Below are 20,318 nucleotides of genomic sequence, written 5' to 3'. Positions count from 1 at the left end.
AGCCTCCTTTTGAGCTCTGCTGTCCGCAGCCCCACCCCTCTCCAGAGCACATGGGATCCTCTTTAGTGCCCATTTCTTGCCATAGAAACTCCTCGTGGCCCGAGAGCACTCACTTTCAGAACACCTGCCTTAGTCCGCGTCAGAGCACCTCCCTCAGACCTCGGATTCAGCCTCCCCTGAGGCTGCTCTAAGGCCCTCTTTCCTCTTCCCTGTCACTGGGGGGGTTAGGCTCCTGCCCTGCCAGATTGCTGGCCTTCCGCTTCCAACTCGGCTCTGCCCTGCTTCTTCCCCTTTGCAGTCCTTGATCTGGGGGTTCAGCATGTATTCTGATCTGTTGAGAGCAAGCATTTCCCTGGTCTGCTCCCAGGCCTGCCCTGCTCGCCTTCCCCGAGCCAGCCCCGCCCCCAGCCCTGGGTCCCCGTCCCGCCGTCACCTCGGTGGCAGGTACACTGAATAATTTTGCCTGCTCTGGGTCCGGTACTTTTCAAGGGGCCTACTCTACAGACTCACTGCCAAGGACAGTTCCTACTTGTTGAGCTAGACGTGACCAACGGAAAGCCCGTCCACGTGTGACTGAAAATAGATGAGGCTCTGGGTGTGGGATGGGACAAGTCCCGCCCGAGAGCCGTCTTCACCACAGATGGCAGGACAGACAGGACAGCGGTCTGGGGGGACACGTGTTCTGTAGCCGCTGTGGTGACTGTTCTTCATAGTCACTGCACAGGGAGAGAGAATGGGACCTGGAAAGGCCCGTCTGCCGGGCTCCTAGGTCCTCATCCCAGCTCTGCCGCTAAGGAGAGGCGTCTGTCCTCTCTGAGGGCCACTCCCTGTTCCAGAAGGGGAGGGCAAGGGGTTCGAAAGAGATTCTCCCAAGGGGCCTTCGAGTCTGAGGGCTGTCAGCCTTCGTGGAGCTCCTAGGCCGAGACTGGAGCTTGGGCGCAGGTCTTTGTGCCTCTAAACAGGTTTACAGAGCACTTGTTCGGGTCACTCCCTCCTTCAGGGACGTGTCCTTAGAGTTCGAACTTCAGTGGAGGCCACGGGGGCGTCTCAGGAGGGGGCCCAAAGGCTGGGACATCGGCGGGCCGATCCCAGCCCTGTGGCCTCGCCTGCCGCCCGCTCCTTCCAGCCCTCCCTCACACCCTGGGTCTGGTGGGCCTGCCCCCTCACAGGTCTGCCTCCCTCCATCCCACGCACCCCTGCCCTCCCTGCCCCCGCCCCCGCCCCGGGCCGGCTGGGCCGTGGCTTTGTGTCGCGCCCCAGGGGTCGCTCTCAGCCATGGCTCAGGACACCTGTTACTCAGATACCAGCCCTCACGACGTCCAAGGCCTGCCTTTCCCAGCCTGGCCCGCCGGCCGCTGCGCCTGCCTTAGCCCCCGGTGTCCGCCAGCCCAGAGGACCCCCAACCGCTCTCCGTCACCGTCCATGGGCCCTGGGCCAGACCCGCACCCAGTCCCCGGCTGCTCTGGGACCCGCCAAGAACTCCCCTGTCTGGGCATGTCCTCAAGCTGCCTCGTCGGGTGGCAATGCCCGTCTCTATCCACAGGCCGCTCTGCATGTTGGGGCCCGGCTTCAAGGCCGGCCCGGCTTCAAGGCCACCTCGGCAGTCGGGTCTTCCTGTGGTCCCAGGCTCCCTCCCAAGGCTCCCACAGCCCGCCTTGCATGTCCAGTCCCAAGGTGGGGTGCTCCTGTCTCCCTGAGAGCTTGGGTGTATCTGCCTCCCCCTCCAGACCCGGAAAGAGGTCCTTGAGGACAGCAGACTAGGACAGGACGTGAACGTGGTCCCCAGCGTATCTTGGAACGAACAAATTTGTATGTCGCCCAGGAGCTGGCTTCAGTGTCCTTGAAAGCAGCTGTGCACGGTCACTGCGACAGTTCGAGCAGGTCGGAGGGCGCCTGCCGTCCCTTGGCGGTGCTGAGCGCTCTGCGGCGCAGCGCCGTGGACTCTTCCCGTCTGACCCGGGGCAGGTGGCAGGGAAGGCCCGGCCCGGGCCGGGGAAGGTGGAGTCGTGGGCCTAGGATCCGCCTGACGGAGAAGTAGAGCCGGCCTGTGGTCCACTGCGGACGCCCGAGCCCACGGCCTCAGCCCAGACTGGGGGCCTTGTGTCTGCCCGGAAGCCACCTGCACCCCACAGGGACAGCAGCAAAGGGGAGTCTTCCTTGTCCAGTGATGACTCATTTCGTAGTTGTCCAAAGCCAAGGAGACCCGGGAAAGCCATCCTTAGAAGCTCAAATGGCACAGGGGCCGTCGGGTGCAATGCACTTTCCAAAGGAGCCCCAGGCAAGCTCTGTTACGGCCGCTCCCCTCCCCCACTGGGGACAGGGAGACGGTGTCAGGATGTTCCCTAGTGTTAACTTTTCTGCAGCTTCTGAAAAGTCTACGTTAGGGATGTTATCCCATAAGAAATGTGGCCTTCAAGACCCAGTCAACCACAAACCCAATCCCAGTCTCAAGCCCGGTCTCGCGCTCTGGCTCTCGCTCTGTCCCTGTGTCTGTCTCCGTGACTGTCTCTCTGTCTCTGTCTCTCTCTGTCTCTGCCTCTGCCTCTGTCTCTGTCTCTCTCTGTCTCTCTCTGTCTCTGTCTCTGTCTCTCTCTCCACACCCCCACCCCCTGTGATGACCAAGTCAGCAGGTCAGGTTCGAGTTGGCCAGGAGGGCCCCGGGGAAGGAGGGGACCAGGGCAGGGTGCTGTCGTGTGGGATAAGGGCTGGGACTGGACAGCAGTGCCACCAACTGGCAGGGTCAGCTCTCAAGAAACCGCAGACAGTCCTCACCCTGGCTTTGACTGTCACAGTCACCTTCCTTTCTTGGTCCAGCTTTTACTACCTGGGCCTCAGGATCCTACTTTCTGTCACCCGACAGACACCACGAGGACACTGAGGAGAGAAGTGGACTCTGGGTCAGGAGGTGGGCCGCAGGCTGCGATGGGTGGGCGCAGCGTGGGCTCTAGATGAATTCAGACCAGGGGTCTCGGCCCCACCCCGTCACTTACTAGCACGTGATCCTGGGAAGGTTCCCGAGCCCCACGACCTCAGGGTCTTCATCTGTGCAGTGGGCGGGTGTGAGGAGGCCCGTCCCGCAGGACTGCAGGGGTGCGTGTGATGTGCGCCAAGCACCTCGCGCGGGGCGCGCTGCCTGTTGGAACCGCGATGATTGGCAGGTGCTTCTGATTTTCTTTGGCCCCAGACCCTCCCACTCCCTCCTCTGGCACTTGGCTGGTTGGTTTGTTATCCAGGTCATGTTAGAGAACACGCAGCTCAGTAGGATGTGGAAGAGCTAATCAGCCAAAAAGCATGTCTCCTAAATGAAACTAAGTAAATTCTCCCGATTAGAGGCTAGGTTACACTGAGGGGTGGGGGAGGGTTCCCAGCTGGACTCAACACCGAGCTCCTACGAAGGGAGTCAAGGAACAACCTTTGCCCCCTCCCAGCCGCCCTTCCATCCGAACTGTGGCTTCTCAAACCCAAAACACGCCTTCTTCAAGTCTGGCCGCCGCCACCACCCGGCTTCATTACCGTCACCTCCCACAGAAGGAAGCCCAGCTTCCCAAAGCCCCCACCTGCCCTGGCTCTGCGCACTTGCACTTGGGTGCTCTCTCCCGGACCCCCTCCGCCTCGCCGCTTCTTTCCCTTGTTCTGTGGGACTTCAGGGACATGTCACCATCTTCCTGATGTGACTGGGCTCCTAGCCTGTCCTTCTAGGTGTGGGGTGTGTCTTGCTTTTCCTAGTGTCCCCACTAACACAGAGCCCTCCGGACAGCAGAGGCTCGGTGAATGTGTGCGGATGAAGTGAGATGGTGAGCAGGGATCCTGTTGATTCACACTGATTTTCTCCTACTTTCTTAAATAACCCATGGAAACCCAATTAAACATAGGGATATTACACGTATAAAATGACAAACAAGAAGGGGTAAGAAGCAAGTTAATTATTTTTACTTTTATTGTTCTAAATCTTCCCTCATCTGTATCATTGCTAATTACTCTCACATTTCCCAAACAATTCTAATTGCAATTCCATATTATGTCATCCAGGATGACCAAAAAAAAAAAAAAAGAGAGAGAGAGAGAGAGAGAGAGAGATTTCAGTCTCCTTTACAGAAGAGGAAGACTGTTGTGTTTGAACTGGATAAGCATACACACGTTGTGATCACTGTCATTCACAAAGTTAGATACTGAAGCTTATTAAATCTTCTATTAATAGGAACAGCACTGAAAAACACCTACAGGAAACAAAGATCAATTTCCATGTCACCGTAAAGGACGGGAGGAGCCCAGAGATGCTGTACGCCGTGCCCCCCGAGCTGGCCCGGGCCCTCACTCCTTCCAAGGCTGACTGCTCGCTCTGCAAACACAGGGTGAAGGATGGGCTCCCTTCCTGCCCGGCAGGAGAAGCTGCTGGACAGGGGCCTGGAAGGAGCGCGGCTGCAAGTCTGGCTCAGGCCCCCTCTTCCTCATTGCTCACGGCCTCCTCAGACAGGGACGGGAAGGAAATGGGACCCTCACTGTTGAGTCTAAACAAATGCTCCAGGACTTGCAGCTTGCTGGTCTCCGCGTGGGCCCGGGGCCCCCACAGGAACTCGTGGCGAGCGGGATCGCTGTTGGCCACCTGCCGGTACTCCAGGTACCCCTCCTGCACCCACGCTTTGGTGATCAGCTCCCTGGGCTCCCCGTAGATGAAGTGCTCCCTCCCAGGATACACCCCCATGACACCGAGTGCTCCCCACACCTCTTCCTCAGGCACCCCCCCTCCCCCCAGGACGATGACACCCAGAAGTATCACCAGGAGGCCGTTCTTGGGCATGCTCTGCTCACCACCCTGCATCCCATCACAGGTGAGGCCCAGGGTGGGGACCAGGATGTACAAGTGCTCCTTGGGGTCCACCTCCTTCACATCCACCCCAAAGACCAGCTGCATGCACTCAGAGGCCTGGCTGAAGACCGCAGGGAAGTGGTCCTGGTATTCTCTGAGGATACTCAGCATTTCTGCCCTGGTGGTCGGCTGCTTCCGGTGATACTTGAGGAGCAGGAAGCTCACCAGGTCAGCCATCATTGAAAGCTCTGCACCTTGGCGCAGGGACTCGGCACCGGCAGAGTAGGAAGAGGAGACTGAGGAGGAGCAGGGGTACCGGGGGGATGCGGCCCCCTCCTGCTCAGCCTCCAGCTGCTGCACATCCACCAGGCCCTGGGCGTCTCTTGGGTCCTGAAGGTCTTCCACAGCCTGGCGGAGCTCACTCATCTGAACCAGGGACATAATGACAGGTGTTGGCAGCTGACAGGAGTCTGGGCAGCGGTGACAGGTGGGGACCCAGTGGCCTTGTGGGAGGACAAGCTTATCGACCTTCCCAGGGTTTCTAGGGCTGAACGAGGTTTACTTTGGTGTCCCATCTTTGTTGTGGGCGTGCGGGTCCCCTCACCCTTCCCTCGGGCCCTCACCTTGACTCCTGGGAGGACCCGGGACTCTTCTCTCTGTCGCCAAGGCGTGGTTCCTTCAGATAGGATCTGACCCGTCCTCTCACACCAAGGTCCTCACCTCCCTGAAAGCCGGGAGAGAAAGGAGAGGAGGCCCCTTCCCTGCTGTGATTCAGGACAAGGATACCTCTGGTCATTGACTTTGGTTTCTCTGCACAGTTCCTTGTTCACAGCTCCCAAAGCCCTTGGGATGTCCTCAGTGTTGAGAGTGATGAATGTGCTGTTTTTGTTTTTCATGTGAATGAGATGTGTTTGCAAAGCACCTAAAATGGGGCTGGTTGCCAGAAGAGCCAATCATGTGATTAAAAGTTTGGATCTTTTGGCCCCTCCCCAGCACCACCAGGGAGGGGAGAAAGGCTGGAGATTTGAGTTCAATTGCCAATGGCCAATGGTTTAACCAATCGTGCTTATGTAATGAAGCCTCCGTCAAACCCCAAGAGGATGGGTTTGGAGAGCTTCTGGGTTGGTGAGCAGGTAGAGAGCTGGGGCAAGTGGCACTGTCTGAGAGAGCGGGGAAGTCGGCCCCGCTCCCGCACACCTTGGCCCTAGCACCTCTTCCATCTGGCTCTTCGTGACTCATGCCCTTTATGTTCAGCTGGTGATCTAGGAAGTAATACGTTTGTCAGAGACCTGTGAGCCACTCTAGCAAATCAACCAAACCTGAGGAGGAGGGCGTGGCAACCTCTGGAGGTCTTTCAGAAGGACACGTCTTTCAGAAGGACAAGTAACAGCCTCGACTTGTCACCAGCGGTGGAAACCCAAGGAGGAGGGAGTTGGAATCCCCAACCTACAGCTGGCCATTTAGCAGCACAGGGAAGAACCTTGCCTTGCGGTGGGCTTCTGAAGTGGTGGGGGGAGGGCAGTCTTGGAGGACTGAGCCTGAACCAGAGGGTCTGATGCCATCTCTGGCTAGACGGTGTCAGAACGCAGTTGAATTCTTGAACACTCTGCTGCTGTCTGAGAACTGTTGTTGGTCCGGGGAACCTCTCCCCTACGTGGAAACTGGTCCCAGGATCCATTTACACAACATCCACCCCCAGCCCCCCGAAAAAACCAGAAGCACTGGCAGCGGGGATCGGCCCCTCTGCCCTGGGCGGAGGTGCCCTCAGTGCCTGGAGGCCATGCATCTCACTCCCGCCAGGGCCTGCTCTTCCCCCCTGCCCCCACCTGGGATGACGAGTTGACATCTGCCCGTCAGACCCAGACCTCAACTCCCTGAAGACTCCCACCTTCCCACCCAGGATGGAAGTGAGCACGGCACTTAGGGCCACCACTGACTGTTCCTTCCAGGGCTGGGAACACGGGTCAGCTGGACCCGGTGGGGTCCTTCCTCTCCTGAGATGGCGGGGTACATTTGGTCCTCACGGAGAGTCCTTGCCTTGACACGTGGGATATCCTAGGACCGCTCCCTCTGCTGGCCTGATGCTTCCCCTCAGACCAAGGTCCTCACACCCTGAGATACCCCACCCCCAACCACGTGACGGAAGTGATGGCAGGCCCCATCCGGCCAGACCTGACTGGGGACTCCTAGGGCTGAAACAGCTCAAGCCGGACACTGTAAGTTCCCATCTCTTTTGGGGTGAGGGTCTCCTCATGCCCTGCATCCACCCAAAGGGTCCTTTTCCTGAGCCCTGGCACATCCTGTGAGTCCTTCTGCTGCTGACCGGTTGTGGCTCCTTCTGCCAACCTCAGAACTAGGTCTGAATTCCCTGAGAGCCTGGGGCAGAGGTGAGGGGGCAGCACCATTGGCCACTCCTGCCCAGGGACTTCAGGGATGACAGGGGGCAGGGCCGGATTCTGTGGGCTCGCTCTCTACTCTCAGTATCAAGACATTCACATTTACGCCCAGCAAGTCCTGGAACCCTCCCCTCCGCTAACATGAGGTTGTCCCCTGCAGGCCGACACCACCATCGCACTGAGTTTGAGGATAAAGTGGGGAGGTGATGCCTCCTGACTTACACCCGGGCCTCCCAGGAAGGACCAGAGGAGCAAGTTTCTGTTGAGGCCCCCTCTACCTGGGGAGGGGGTCTGCCCAGTCCTACTGGGGGTTCCGGGGAGACCACCCTCTGCACATCTGAGCCACACTCCTCAGACCAGGGACTTCACCTCCCAAGGACCTCTGAGTAAGAGGTCAGAAAACATCTCACCTGGTCACCCTGCTCTGGGGCCTCCAAGACCCAGCACAAGGGCAAAGGCTCCCTCACGGTCCTCACATTGCCCCCTGGTAATTTAGGATTCTGTCCTCTGCCCATCTGACGCCCCGCCCCTCATACCAGGAGCCCTGTCCCTCTGAGACCGGGATGTCAGGAAATGCTGCCTTTGGTCATCCTGCCCTATAGCCCCCCATGGCCGACTCTGTTCCGGGGTGCAGGGTCTCTTGGTCCTCCCTCAGGGTCCTCACCTTGACTACCAGGGGGACCGGGGATACCCTGCTCTGCATACCTGAGGTCCCCCCTCCTTATATTAAGGCCCCAGTCTCTCTGAGACCCGGATGGGGAAGTCGAGACACCAAAGAGCAACGTGTGCTCATCTCGCCCTGGGGCCTCCCAGGGATAAAAGCAGGGGCAGGATCGGTTCGGCGGGTCCCCACTGATCTGGGGTCTCTGGTTCCCTCAGTCCTCCCTCAGGATCCTCACCGTGACGCCAGGCAGGAACGGGGATTCCCACCTCAGCCCATCTGAGGCCCCGCCCCTCAAACCTGGGCCCCATTCCCTCTGAGACGCGGATGTCAGGAAATGTGCCTGTGGTCATGCCACCCTATGATCTCCCAGGAACGACTCTGTACTGGGGTCCAGGGTCCCGCAGTCCTCCCTCACAGTCCTTGCTCACTGTCCTGACAGGCCCTCCGCCCTGCGTTTCCCAAGCTGAGGCTTCGCTCCCCACAGCAGCGCCCCAGTCCCTCCGAGGCCCGGATGCGGAAGTCCCGGCACGCTGCCGTGGGCTCGTCCGGCCTGAGGCCTCCGAGGGCTGACTGCCGGGGTAGATATCTTGGGGTCCCCTCAATTCTGGAGTCCAGGGTGTCCCCAGTCCTTCCTCAGGGTCCTCACCTCGGCGCCCGGCAGGAACTGGGATTCTCTCCTCAGCCCACCCGAGGCCCCGCCCCTCAAACCAGGTCCGCAGTCCCTCTGAGACCCGGATGTCAGGAAATGCTGCCTGAGGTGATCCGGCCCCATGACCTCCCGGGACCGACTCTGTGCTGGGGTCTCTGGTCCCCTCAGGCCTCCCTCAGGGTCCTCACCTTGACGCCCGGCAGGAACTGGGATTCTCCACTCTGCCCCCTTGAGCTCCCCCTCCTTGTACTACATCCCGACTCCGTCTGAGACCCGGATGCGGAAGTCAGGGCACGCTGCCATGTGCTCATCAGCACAGGGCCTACCAGGGCTGACTGCAGGGGTAGATAGCTTGGGGTCCCCTCTATTCTGGAGTCCAGAGTCTCCTAGATCCTCCCTCAAGGTCCTCAGATTCACTCAGGCGGCATGGAGCCTCCCTTCAGCCCACCCGAGGCCCCGCCCCTCAAACCAGGTCCGCAGTCCCTCTGAGACCCGGATGTCAGGAAATGCCGCCGGTGCTCACCCTGCCCTGTGGCCTCCAAGGTGCAACACTGTCCCGGGGTGCAGGATCCCTCCGTTCTCCCTCGGGGTCCTCACCTTGACTCAGGCGGCATGTGATCTCCCCTCTGGCCACCCGAGGCCCCGCCCCTCATCCCAGGACCCCCGTCCTTCCGAGACCCGGATGTCAGGAAGTCAGGACCCCACGAGTGCTCATCCCACCCAGGCCCTCCCAGGGCTGACAGCAGGGGCGGGGATCTGTGGCGCCCCTTCTGTCCTCCCTCAGCGTCCTCAGCTTGAGCCCCATCAGGTCCTGGGACGCCCCCTTGTTGACCCGAGCCCACACCCTCACACCAAGGCCCTCACTGCCCTGAGACCCCCCAGGGGAGTCTCTGGACTCACATGAGGCCACCAGGCCCAGGGCTTCCCAGGACTGTGGACGCCAGGGGCTGAGATGGATTCCATGGGTTCCCTCAGCCCTCCCTCTGCTCCTCACCTGGACTCCTGGCTGGGCCTGGACACCTCCCTCTGCCCACCTGAGCTTGGTCCCCTTGGACTCAGACCCTCCAGAGCCAGGACACCAGAGAGGGAAGCAGGGATGAGGGGGTGGGGATCTGATCCTTGCAACCCTGCCTGGGGTCTCCCAGGGGTGACCGCAGAACCGACCTGGATGCCTGCAAACCGAGTCCCCACACACGGTTCTACCTTGACTCCTGGCAGCGCTGGGCTCCTTCACTAGCAAACCTGAAGCCGGCCTCCCTCACCCAGGCCCTCACCTCACTCACCTCCCAAGGTTGGGGCATCAGTGTCCATCACATCTGGACCCCGAGCCCAGGGGTTTCCGAGGGCTGTCGGGGGTGGGGCGGAGGTGGATTCCCTGGGGGCCTCAGTCTCCTGTGTCCTCACCTTGCCTCCTGACAGGACTTGGGAGCCGCCCTCTACCCTCCTGAGACTGCGTCTCTCAGACCTAGCCTCTGACTCCCCGAGTTCACTGAAGAAATGGGGGCCGGGGAATGATCAGCCTGACAGCCCCGCCTGGGGGTCCCCAGGATTCTGGCGTGGGGCCGATTTGCATTCTTAGGGTCCCTGTGTTGTGGGGTGGTTGGACCCCTCTGTCCTTACCCCGGAGGGCCCTCACCCACCCTCGCACACAAAAGCTGCAGTCCCAGCAAAGATGCTGGAGGGGACCTGCCTCCTGGTGACCGTGAAGGGGCAGAGAGCAACACACCTTCCCTCGCGGGCTCCCCGACAACTAGCCTGACTTCGTAGACGGTCTATTCGAAAGACTTACCTTTTCCTGAAGAGGCTGAGCAGTGGCAGGGGAGTTGCGGATCCCTTGGGTTGATGACTGGATAATAGTACGTGTTCCAGAGCCGTGATTTTCACTTGTTAATTCTCATCCATAGTAAGAACTACATTTTTCATCTGCAGCTACTGTGCGTGTATCTATATCATGTCTAGACTGTATGTGCTTATGTACACGTACATCCACACACCACACACATGGACCAAACATGCCACGTGTGCCCCATGTGGAAACCTGGGCAGTTCCCAGACACAGGTGCCTGCCCTGGGCCCTGAGGCGCGGATCCCCGTCCCCTTGCGGGAGCCCTGAGAGCCCACCGGACCCGAGGGCACCATGCTTTGAACTACAGGCCTGCCGCCTGCCTGACACCCCATCTGCCCAGGGCAGTGAGCCTGCAGGAGAACGTGGGCCCCCCATTCGGCTGGGAGAGAAGCCGAGCAGAGTGGGCAGGAGGAAGTGGGAGCAGGGCCCCAGCCTGAACACAAGAGCAGACTTCAGAGGGCCGAGCCTTTACCCCCACGTCCAGGAGCCTTCTCCATCCTCACACCCTCTGTCCTAGACCCAGACCCGCCTCCTGGGGCCCCGTCTCCATTTCAGGATGGATGGTGATCCCGCGGGGCTGGGACAGGCCACGTGGGCAGAATCCGGTGTCAGGCTCTCCTGAGCACCGATGCCTGGCTTCCCTGTGTTCTCAGCTACGTGGCATGAGGCACCAGCTGGTAGGACAGCGTGCAGGACAGCTGGGGCCCCCGTGAGTGTTGGCGAGTCGGCTCAGACCAGTGGGGCACAGGGCTTTCGACACACACAAAGCTCAGACTGAATGTGTGTCCTGCGGCCGCTAAGCCGAGCCAGTCTTGGAAACCGTCTGTGCCTCGATTTCTGCCCGTCAAACGGGCATAGTGATCGTACCCGTTGAAAGCACTGGTGCGCGTTTACACACGGTGTGGCCTGTCCCTACAATGTCTGGGCCAAGGACGTGGACAGTAGATGCAGCTGTTGTCACTGTGCGTGTACGATGTGCCTTCCCCACAGTGTGAGGCTTCTGAACCAGTGTGTATCTCCCGGTCCACTGACTCAGGTGGGTTTCCTCTTCTCACCGCCGCTCTGTTATTGAGAATGGGACCCCTCGCGTGCCAGAAGTGCTTAGACATGACATAGCTTGTTCTAGACCCAGCATGGGTGACGCTCAGGGGCCCTGGACCAGCACAGGGGAATGGACTGTGCTGAGGGGCTTGGCCCTGGGGAGGAGGCATCAGGACCTCTGCAGGTGCTCCGTCCTGATCCACACAGCCCACCACAGAGCTCTGTGAGCGAGGGTGTTCTGGGGACTCTCTGAGTGTCAGGGAAAGTTTCCACCGTCGGCCTTTCCCCTGGCCCCCCGAGGAAACGTTTCCTCACCCAGAGCCACATTCCAAGTTCTCACGGTCACAGCTCCGACTTGGAGGATGTGCCCGCCACGTGGTTGCTTCAGAAGCGTTTGGGCTCACACACGGTCTCTCAAGGTGGGAACCAATCTGAGTTACCTAGAGCCATCCTAAATTCTTTTCCTCTGAGCTTTCCAGTTGCCTCTTCTGCTTTTCCTCCTAGAAAGAGGAATAGGAATGATGTCCAGAGGACAAAATCTTGCACACACAGTGTGACTGAAGCTGCCTCCTGATGCTTTGGGCAGGAGTCTCAAAATCTTTAGCTTGACTGTGCCTTTCCCAGCTTGATACCTAGTGATCAACAGGTGTGAGGAGTCACTTGATGATCACACACACACACACATCGTAATTAGACACGTACTGGAATTGGGAAAATCTGGTACAGTGACAACACCAAATGCTGGGGAGGATTTGGAGCAGCAGGAACTCCCATTCATTGCTGGTGGGAATACAAGATGGTACAGCTACATTGGAACAGCTTGGCAGGTTCTTATAAAAGTAAACAAACTCTTACCGTATGATCCAGAAACCATATGGGTATTTACCCAAAGAAGTTGAAAACTTGTGTCCGCACAGAAACCTACACATGGATGTTTATAGCAGCTTTACTTAGAACTGCCAAACTATAGATGCAAACAAGAGGTCCTTACGTCGGTCAATAAATACACTTTGGTATGTGCAGGAAATGGAGTGTCGCCCAGTGCAAAAAAGAAATGAGTTATCAAGCAAGGAATAGACATGAAGAACCTTCGATGCAATTACAAACTGAGTGATTCTGAAAAGGCAACATACGGTATTATTTCAACTATGTGACGTTCTGTGAAGGCAAAATGATGGAGACGCTAAGAAGATGAGTGTTTGCAGGCGCTGTGGGGAGAGGAATGAATAGGCGCTGTACAGCAGAGGGTGGTTAGTGACGTGAAATAGTCTGCATGATACCCCAGTGATGAGGGCATGTCATACACGTTTGCCAAAACCCAGGGAATGTGCAACAGCAAGAGTGAACCCCAAGGGAAACTCTAATTTCTAGGTGACAACGTAGGTCCATCAATTCTGACACATGGACGACTCTGGTGGGTTGCTGATAAGGAGGCAGGCTATGTAGGTGTGGGGGCGGGAAGTAAATGGGAAATCCCTGTACCTTCTCTTTGTTATTCTGTGCACCTAAAGGTGCTATAAAAATAAAGGCTTTAAAATAACATGAGGACACCCGAAGGGATGACTGCTGTCTGTGGGGAGCTGACTCCTCTGTTGCGGGATGGCGGGGGCAGCAGGGAGTGGGGGAGGGGCTGTGGGCTGCACAGACGCAGATGGCAGGACCGGTAGGAGGAAAGATCTCCCGCTTCTGAGCGGTTTCGTGCCTACAGCTGGGGCAGGGCCCCGGACACACATGCCTCAGCCCTGGGGCTCTACCGGGACAGCAAGAAAGATGGGTCAGTTGAGGCATTTCCCTCCTGAGACTCTGCTAATACCCACCTGACATCAAACCTGGGTGAGGACTGGCCTGTGCAAAACACGTCACTTAAACAGAACGTAAGGAAGACACGGACAATAAGGTGGCGGTACCAGAGCCATTCACACGTGGTTATAGCAGGAGCACTTTTACACCTTAAGTATGTATACCGTCTGCACGTACATACGAACCCTCGTAAAATATAAACATGCATCCAGATACACGCGTTAGTGCATACACAGGTGGTGCGTGGATGTACGCGTACATAAGCACACACAGCCTACACACGTGTCATAGATACACGCACAGTAGGTGCAGATGAGAAACGTACTTCTTACTATGCATGAGAATTAACAAGTGAAAGTCACGGCTCTGGAACAGGTACTATTACCTAGTCATCAACGCAAGGGATCCGCAACTCCCCTGCCACTGCTCAGCCTCTTCAGGAAAAGGTAAGTCTTTCAAACAGACCGTCTCCGAAGTCAGGTTGGTGGTCGAGGAGGCCCCGAGGGAAGGTGTGTTGCTCTCTACCCCTTCACGGTCACCAGGAGGCAGGTCCCCTCCAGCATCTTTGCGGGGACTGCAGCCTTTGTGTGCGAGGATGGGTGAGGACCCTCCTGGATGAGGACAGAGAGGTCCAACCACCCCACAACAGAGGGTCCCTAAGAATGCAAACCGGCCCCGCGTGGGAATCCTGGGGGCCCCCGGATGGGGCTGTCAGGCTGAACAGTCCCCGGCCCCCACCTCCTCAGTGAACTCGGGGAGTCAGAGGCTAGGTCTGAGAGACGCAGTCTCAGGAGGGCAGAGGGTGGCTCCCAGATCCTGTCAGGAGTCAAGGTGAGGACACAGGAGACTGAGGACCGCAGGGAATCCACCTCCGGCACCCCTAGCTGCCCCCGACAGCCCTGGCAGACTCCAGGGCACTGGGTCCGGATGTCACGTGCACTGATGCCCCACCCTTGGGAGGTGAGAGAGGTGAGGGCCTGGGTGAGGGAGGCCGGCTTCAGGTCTGCACAGGGAAGGAGCCCAGTGCTGCCAGGAGTCAAGGTAGAACCGTGTGAGGGGACGCGGGGGCGGGGGCAGGCATCCAGGACGGTTTTGCGGTCTCCCCTGGGAGACTCCAGGCAGGGTTGCGAGGATCAGATCCCCACCCCCTCATCCCCACTTCCCTCTCGGGGGTCCTGGCTGTGGAGGGTCGGAGTACAATGGGATCATAATCTGTTGGGCAGAGGGAGAGGCCCAGGCCCAGGCCCAGCCTCGAGCCCAGGTGAGGAGCAGAGGGAGGGCTGCGGGATCCCCGGGGAATCCATCTCAGCCCCTGGCGTCCACAGTCCTGGGAAGCCCTGGGCCTGGTGGCCTCATGTGAGTCCACAGACTCCTCTGGGGGTCTCAGGGCAGTGAGGGCCTTGGTGTGAGGGTGTGGGCTCGGGTCAACAAGGGGGCGTCCCAGGACCCGGCCAGGGCTGAAGCTGAGGACGCTGAGGGAGGACAGAAGGGGCCCCAAAGATCCCCGGCCCTGCTGTCAGCCCTGGGAGGGCCAGGGTGGGATGAGCACTCGTGGGGTCCTGACTTCCTGACATCCGGGTCTCGGAGGGACTGGGGTCCTGGGATGAGGGGCGGGGCCTCGGGGGTTCCAAGGGGTGGCTACATGCCGCCTGAGTCAAGGTGAGGACCCCGAGGGAGAACGCAGGGATCCTGCACCCCGGGACAGTGTTGGACCTTGGAGGCCACAGGGCAGGGTGACCACCGGCGGCATTTCCTGACACCCGGGTCTCCGAGGGACTGGGGTCCTGGGGTGAGGGACGGGGCCTCGGGTGGCCAGAGGCTAGACGACATGGCGCCTAAGTGACGACCCTGAGGGAGAACTGAGGGGTCCCCGAACCCGGAAAAGAGGCCATCCCACAGACAGGGAACCTTGCTAGCAGCTGTCCGGAGGCCCGAGGGCAGGACAGGCCCACGTGTTGTGTCGTGACTGCGGCTCCCTGGTCTCAGAGAGACCGGGGACTTAGTGTGAGATGGCGGGGAACCCTCAGATCTGCAGAGGAGAGAATCCCACGTTCCACTGGGAGTGAAGGTGAAGAACGCGAGCGAGCAGTGAGGGACCCTGGACCCCAAAACACAGTCGGTCCTGGGAGGTCATGGGGCGGGATCACGTCAGGCAGCATTTCCTGACATCCGGGTCTCAGAGGGGCTGGGGTCTTGGGGTGAGGGGCGGGGCTTCGGGTTGCCAGAAGGTAGACCACATGCTGCCTGAGTCAAAGTGAGGACCCTGAGTGAGGAAGGAAGGGCCCCGGAACCCAGAAAAGAGACCATCCACAGACAGGGAACCTTGCTATCAGCTGCCCAGAGGCCCGAGGGCAGGACAGGCCCACGTGTTGTGTCGTGACTGCGGCTCCCTGGTCTCAGAGAGACCGGGGACTTTGTGTGAGGTGGCGGGGAACCCTCAGATCTGCAGAAGAGAGAATCCCAGGTCCCACTGGGAGTGAAGGTGACGACTGCGAGCGAGCAGTGAAGGACCCTGGACCCCAAAACACAGTCGGTCCTGGGAGGTCATAGGGCGGGATCACGTCAGGCAGCATTTCCTGACATCCGGGTCTCCGAGGGACTGGGGTCCAGGGATGAGGGGCGGGGCCTCGGGTGGGCAGAGGGGAGACGACATGCCGCCTGAGTGACGACGCTGAGGGAGAACTGAGGGGACCCGGGACCCAGAAGATAGGCCACGCCACAGAAAGGCGCCCTTGCTATCAGCTGTCCGGAGGCCCGAGGGGAGGTCAGGCCCACGAGGTTTGTCCTGACTTCCGCATCAGGGTCTCAGAGAGACTGGGGACATAGTGAAAGGGAGGCGGGGATCTCAGGTCTGCGGAGGCGAGAATCTCAGAGCCGCCTGGGAGTGAGGGTGACGACCGCGACTTAGCATTCAGGGACCCTGGACCCCAGAACAGAGCCAGTCCTGGGAGACCACGGGGCGGGATGACCTCACGCAGCAGTTCGTGAAATGCGGGTCTCGGAGGGACTGGCGTCTTGATATGACGGGCGGGGCCTCAGGCGGGCTGAGGGGGGAATCTCAGCTCCTGCCAAGACTCAAGGTGAGGACCCCGAGGGAGGAGTGAGGGGACCATAAACCCCAGAACAGAGGGGACGCAACCGATCCTGCCCCTGCTGTCAGCCCTGGGAGGCCCCCAGGCGGGATGAGCACACGTGGTGTGTCTTGACTTCCGCATCCAGGGCTCAGAGAGACCGGGGACTTATTATAAGGAGGGGCACTCAGGTGGTTGGAGAGCAGAATCCCAGGTCCCGCTTGGAGTCACGGTGAAGACCCTGAGCTAGCGGGGACAGGACCTCCCACCCTAGAAGACTGGGAACCTGCCAGAGCCCAGGCCTCCTGCCAACACGCGGGTCCAGGGCTGTGCCACAGTGTAGACCCGAGGTCTCCCCTCCTTTCTCTCCCAGGGGCTCCAGACACCGGGAGGTGAAGGCCTCGGTGTGAGACACGTGTCCTCGGGTCACAGAGCACAGGAGGCCGGCAGTGCCAGCTGAGGTGTGGGCCCTGAGTGTGTACCCGGGGGCTCCCAGAACAGAGGGGAACCCACAAGGCCAACGTCCACTCCACACACCCCCTGTTGCCCCCAGAACCTCGGCTGTGCCGGCTGCACCCTGAGGAGTTGCCTCACTTCCCCCGACAGGTTCACAGACGACCGTCCACCAGCAGGAGAGCCCCTGTGAGGCCGAGGGCACCCCTGGAGAGGAGACCAGTAAGTGGCCTTTGTCAGAGCCCCCCAGGGTGGGTTTCTCAGCCCAGCCTGCTGACACACCCTCTCTCCCCCAGGCCCGTGGGTCCCCATTTGTCACCCCTTCCCTCGCTCCTCTCGGCTGCCCGACACCACTCATCGTGCCTCCCGTTGAGATGAGTGAGCTCCGCAAGGCTGCGGAAGACCTTCAGGACCCGAGAGACTCCCGGGGCCTGATGGATGTTCAGCAGATGGAGGCTGAGCGGGAGGGGGGCGCATCCCCCTGGTCCTCCTCCTCCTCAGTCTCCTCTTCCTACTCTGCCTGTGCCGTGTCCCTGCTCCATGATGCAGCGCCTTCGATGGTGACTGACCTGGTGGGTTTCCTGCTCCTCAAGTATCACCGGAAGCAGCCGACCACCAGGGCAGAAATGCTGAGTATCTTCCTCAGAGAATACCAGGACCACTTCCCTGCGGTCTTCAGCCAGGCCTCTGAGTACATGCAGCTGGTGTTTGGGGTGGATGTGAAGGAGGTGGATCCCGGGGGCCACTGGTATGTCCTGGTCCCCACCCTGGGCCTCACCTGTGATGGGATGCTGGGCGATGGGCAGAGCATGCCCAAGAACGGCCTCCTGGTGATGCTCCTTTGCATGATCCACCTGGAGGGAGAGCGCCTCCCTGAGGAGGAGGTGTGGGGAGCACTGAGCAAGCTGGGGCTGCGTGCTGGGAGGGAGCACTTCATCTACGGGGAGCCCAGGGAGCTCATCACCAAAGTGTGGGTGCAGGAGGGGTACCTGGAGTACCGGCAGGTGGCCAACAGCGATCCCGCTCGCTTCGAGTTCCTGTGGGGCCCCCGGGCCCACGCGGAGATCAGCAACTTGCAAGTCCTGGAGCATTTACACAGGGCCAGTAGACGGGGTCCCAGTTCCTTCCCATCCCTGTCAGATGAGGCTGCTAGTGATGAGGAAGAGGAGGCCTGAGCCAGACTTGCAGCCGGGCTCCTCCAGGCCCCTGTCCAGCAGCTTCTCCTGCCGGGCAGGAAGGGAGTCCATCCTTCACCCTGTGTTTGGAGAGCGAGCAGTCAGCCTTCTAAGGAGTGAGGCCCCAGGCCAGGTGGAGTATAGTCTTTGTTGGTTAGTATTCCTTACGATTACAAAGAAATTTGTCTCTGTTTTATCAGAAATCTTTTAAGTGCTGATCCTCTTAATAGAAGGAATAAATGTTGTCAGTGTCTCTGTCAGTGACGTCTATCTCTCGTGTATTTTTGCGGATCCATTCAAGTCTAAGAGTTTTCCTATTTTGTAAAGCAACATGATTAACCTTCCAGATTAGTTTGCATTCCTGGACGAGGTAACGTGGTATCTGGATGAAGTTTCCCTGGAAATATGAAAGGAGTTATCGATGGAATTGGCGTGGATCAGTCAATGGAGAAATACATGTAAAAAATATATTGTTTGACCTAATTTTTTCATTCACCTCTGTCATTCTATAAAACAAACAAAACAAAACCAAAAAAACCCATATACATGGACATATCTATCTATCTATCTCTTGGATTTTCTTGGCTAGTAAAGAAAGGAGAAATGTAGTGTGAATCAGTAGGATCCCTGCTCAACATTTCATTTATTCCGCAGATGTTCGCTGAGCCTCTGCTCTCTGGAGGGCTCGGGGTTAGCAGCGGGGACAGTCGGAAAAGCAGGACAGCCCACACCTAGGATAGTCTAGGAGCCGCAGTCACGTCGGGACGTTGGTGAAATGTCTCCTAAGTCCCACAGGGCAAATAAAAATAGGGCGAGGGGTTGGGGGTGCGGGAAAGAGCACCCAAGTGTAAGTGCCCAGCGCCAGGGCAGTTCGGGGCTTTGGGAAGCTGGGGGGACGGGGGTCCTTCTGTGGGAGGTGATGGTAATGAAGCTGGGTGGTGGCGGCAGGCAGACGTGCAGACGGCACTTGTTAGTGGTGAGAGGAACGTGTCAGGTGGGAGGTTGCTCTGAGCAGTCCCTCTGGGATCGTGGATACATCTCCTGGGCGAGAGGGGAAGATGCACTTTGTTCAGGGATGCTTAGAGACCTGGTTATCCTGCCTGAGCTGCTAGGACACTCAGAATGCTCCAGCTGCAGGGAGGAGTGGCGTTTGATGTGGCTCACAGTGTACTCCGTCCTGGCATATATAGTTGAAGAGGTTTGGTAACCGCCCCAAACGCGCGGTAGGATACACTGGGGTGTGTTCTTGGAAACGGTCTGCTGGACACTTACACTGATGGCGCAGCTTCCCTCGATGGTCAGACTCCAAAGCCATAGGTGCGGAATGGTCCTGGAAATCGCAGGGAGGCAACGGCCGCCGAGGCTGAATACAAAACAGCTCAGAATCCTCCTTGGAGATGAAAGATGGTTCTTGGTGGGTATTCTAGCCTGATTTGTAAAGAGAAACTAGTTAACCATCCTTCCTCTGTGTCTAGTCTGCTGCCTGCCGCACAGGAAGGTCCTGGCTTTCAGGGTCCCTGATGCCACCTGAGCAGGTGCTCGGGCACTTCCGGTCCCGTGGAGGGCTGCTGAGTTTCCGAGGCTGAGCCTGTGTCCTGGCTTCAGCGCCAGAGAGCACCTTGCCAGCCCGCCGGCATTGTGGGCGTTACTGCAGAGGACAGGGCAGGAAAGTGCTGTGGAGTAAGCCAGAAAGAGAAAGAAAAATACCATATGAGGTTGCTCATATGTGGAATCTAAAAAAAAAAAAAAAAAAAGAAGAAGAAGAACATAAATACCAAACAGAAACAGACTCATAGAGATAGAATATATACTTGTGGTTGCCAAGGGGGCGGGGGGGCGGTGGGAAGGGACAGACTGGGGTTTCAAAATTTGTAGATCTTGACAGGCATATATAGCATAGATAAACAAGATTATACTGTATAGTGCAGGGAAATATATGCAAGATCTTGTGGTAGCTCACAGCAAAATAAAAGTGACAATGAATATATGTATGTATGTTCATGTATAACTGAAAAATTGTGCTCTACACTGGAATTTGACACAATATTGTAAAATGACTAGAACTCAACAAAAAAATGGAAAAAATCCCAAACAATTAACAAAAGGACAATAAGAATCTACTGATTGATAATCTCTTTAATTGTGCAAGAACTAAATACTCCAATCATAGACATAGACTGGCTGAATGGATACAAAAGAAGGCCCATATATATATGCTGCCTACAAGAGGCTCAACTGAGATCTAAAGACATACATAGATTAAAAGTGAGGGGATTGAAAATGTTATTCCATGCAAATGGAAATAAAAACTAAGCCAGGGTAGCCATACTTATATCAGACAAAACAGAATTTAAAACAGAGACTGTAACAAGACACAAAGAATTACAAAGTGATGAAGGGATCCATCCAAAAAGAA

At 58.0% G+C, this 20,318-nt stretch overlaps 2 protein-coding genes across 5 annotated transcripts; one reads left to right on the top strand and one right to left on the bottom strand.

Moving 5' to 3' along the window:
• Positions 1 to 3,919: 3,919 nt before the first annotated feature.
• Positions 3,920 to 9,144, bottom strand: LOC140691742 (melanoma-associated antigen 10-like). 4 transcript variants are annotated; one of them, XM_072955631.1, is made up of 3 exons: positions 9,040 to 9,144; positions 5,431 to 5,571; positions 3,920 to 5,233 (listed from the first exon to the last, which is right to left on the bottom strand). In XM_072955631.1, the coding sequence occupies exon 3, from the start codon at positions 5,231 to 5,233 to the stop codon at positions 4,433 to 4,435; it is 801 nt and encodes a 266-aa protein (XP_072811732.1). In that variant the 5' UTR covers positions 5,431 to 5,571; positions 9,040 to 9,144; the 3' UTR covers positions 3,920 to 4,432. The 4 variants fall into 4 exon arrangements, with proteins under 4 accessions (XP_072811732.1, XP_072811731.1, XP_072811733.1 ...); XM_072955630.1 differs by lacking the exon at positions 9,040 to 9,144 and adding an exon at positions 8,705 to 8,954; XM_072955632.1 differs by lacking the exon at positions 9,040 to 9,144 and adding an exon at positions 8,705 to 8,954 and having other exon boundaries at positions 5,431 to 5,531.
• A 6,949-nt stretch (positions 9,145 to 16,093) lies between these two features.
• LOC140691858 (melanoma-associated antigen 8-like) lies at positions 16,094 to 18,162 on the top strand. Its single transcript, XM_072956141.1, has 3 exons — positions 16,094 to 16,283; positions 16,881 to 16,949; positions 17,024 to 18,162. Exons 1-3 carry the CDS (start codon positions 16,224 to 16,226, stop codon positions 17,900 to 17,902), a joined length of 1,008 nt encoding a protein of 335 aa, XP_072812242.1. The 5' UTR covers positions 16,094 to 16,223; the 3' UTR covers positions 17,903 to 18,162.
• Positions 18,163 to 20,318: the final 2,156 nt, after the last annotated feature.

Source organism: Vicugna pacos, chromosome X (assembly GCF_048564905.1).
Source record: "Vicugna pacos chromosome X, VicPac4, whole genome shotgun sequence".
Lineage (NCBI taxonomy): Eukaryota > Metazoa > Chordata > Mammalia > Artiodactyla > Camelidae > Vicugna > Vicugna pacos.
Note: the sequence above shows the minus strand (reverse complement) of the source record. Positions and strands in the feature narration are given on the sequence as shown.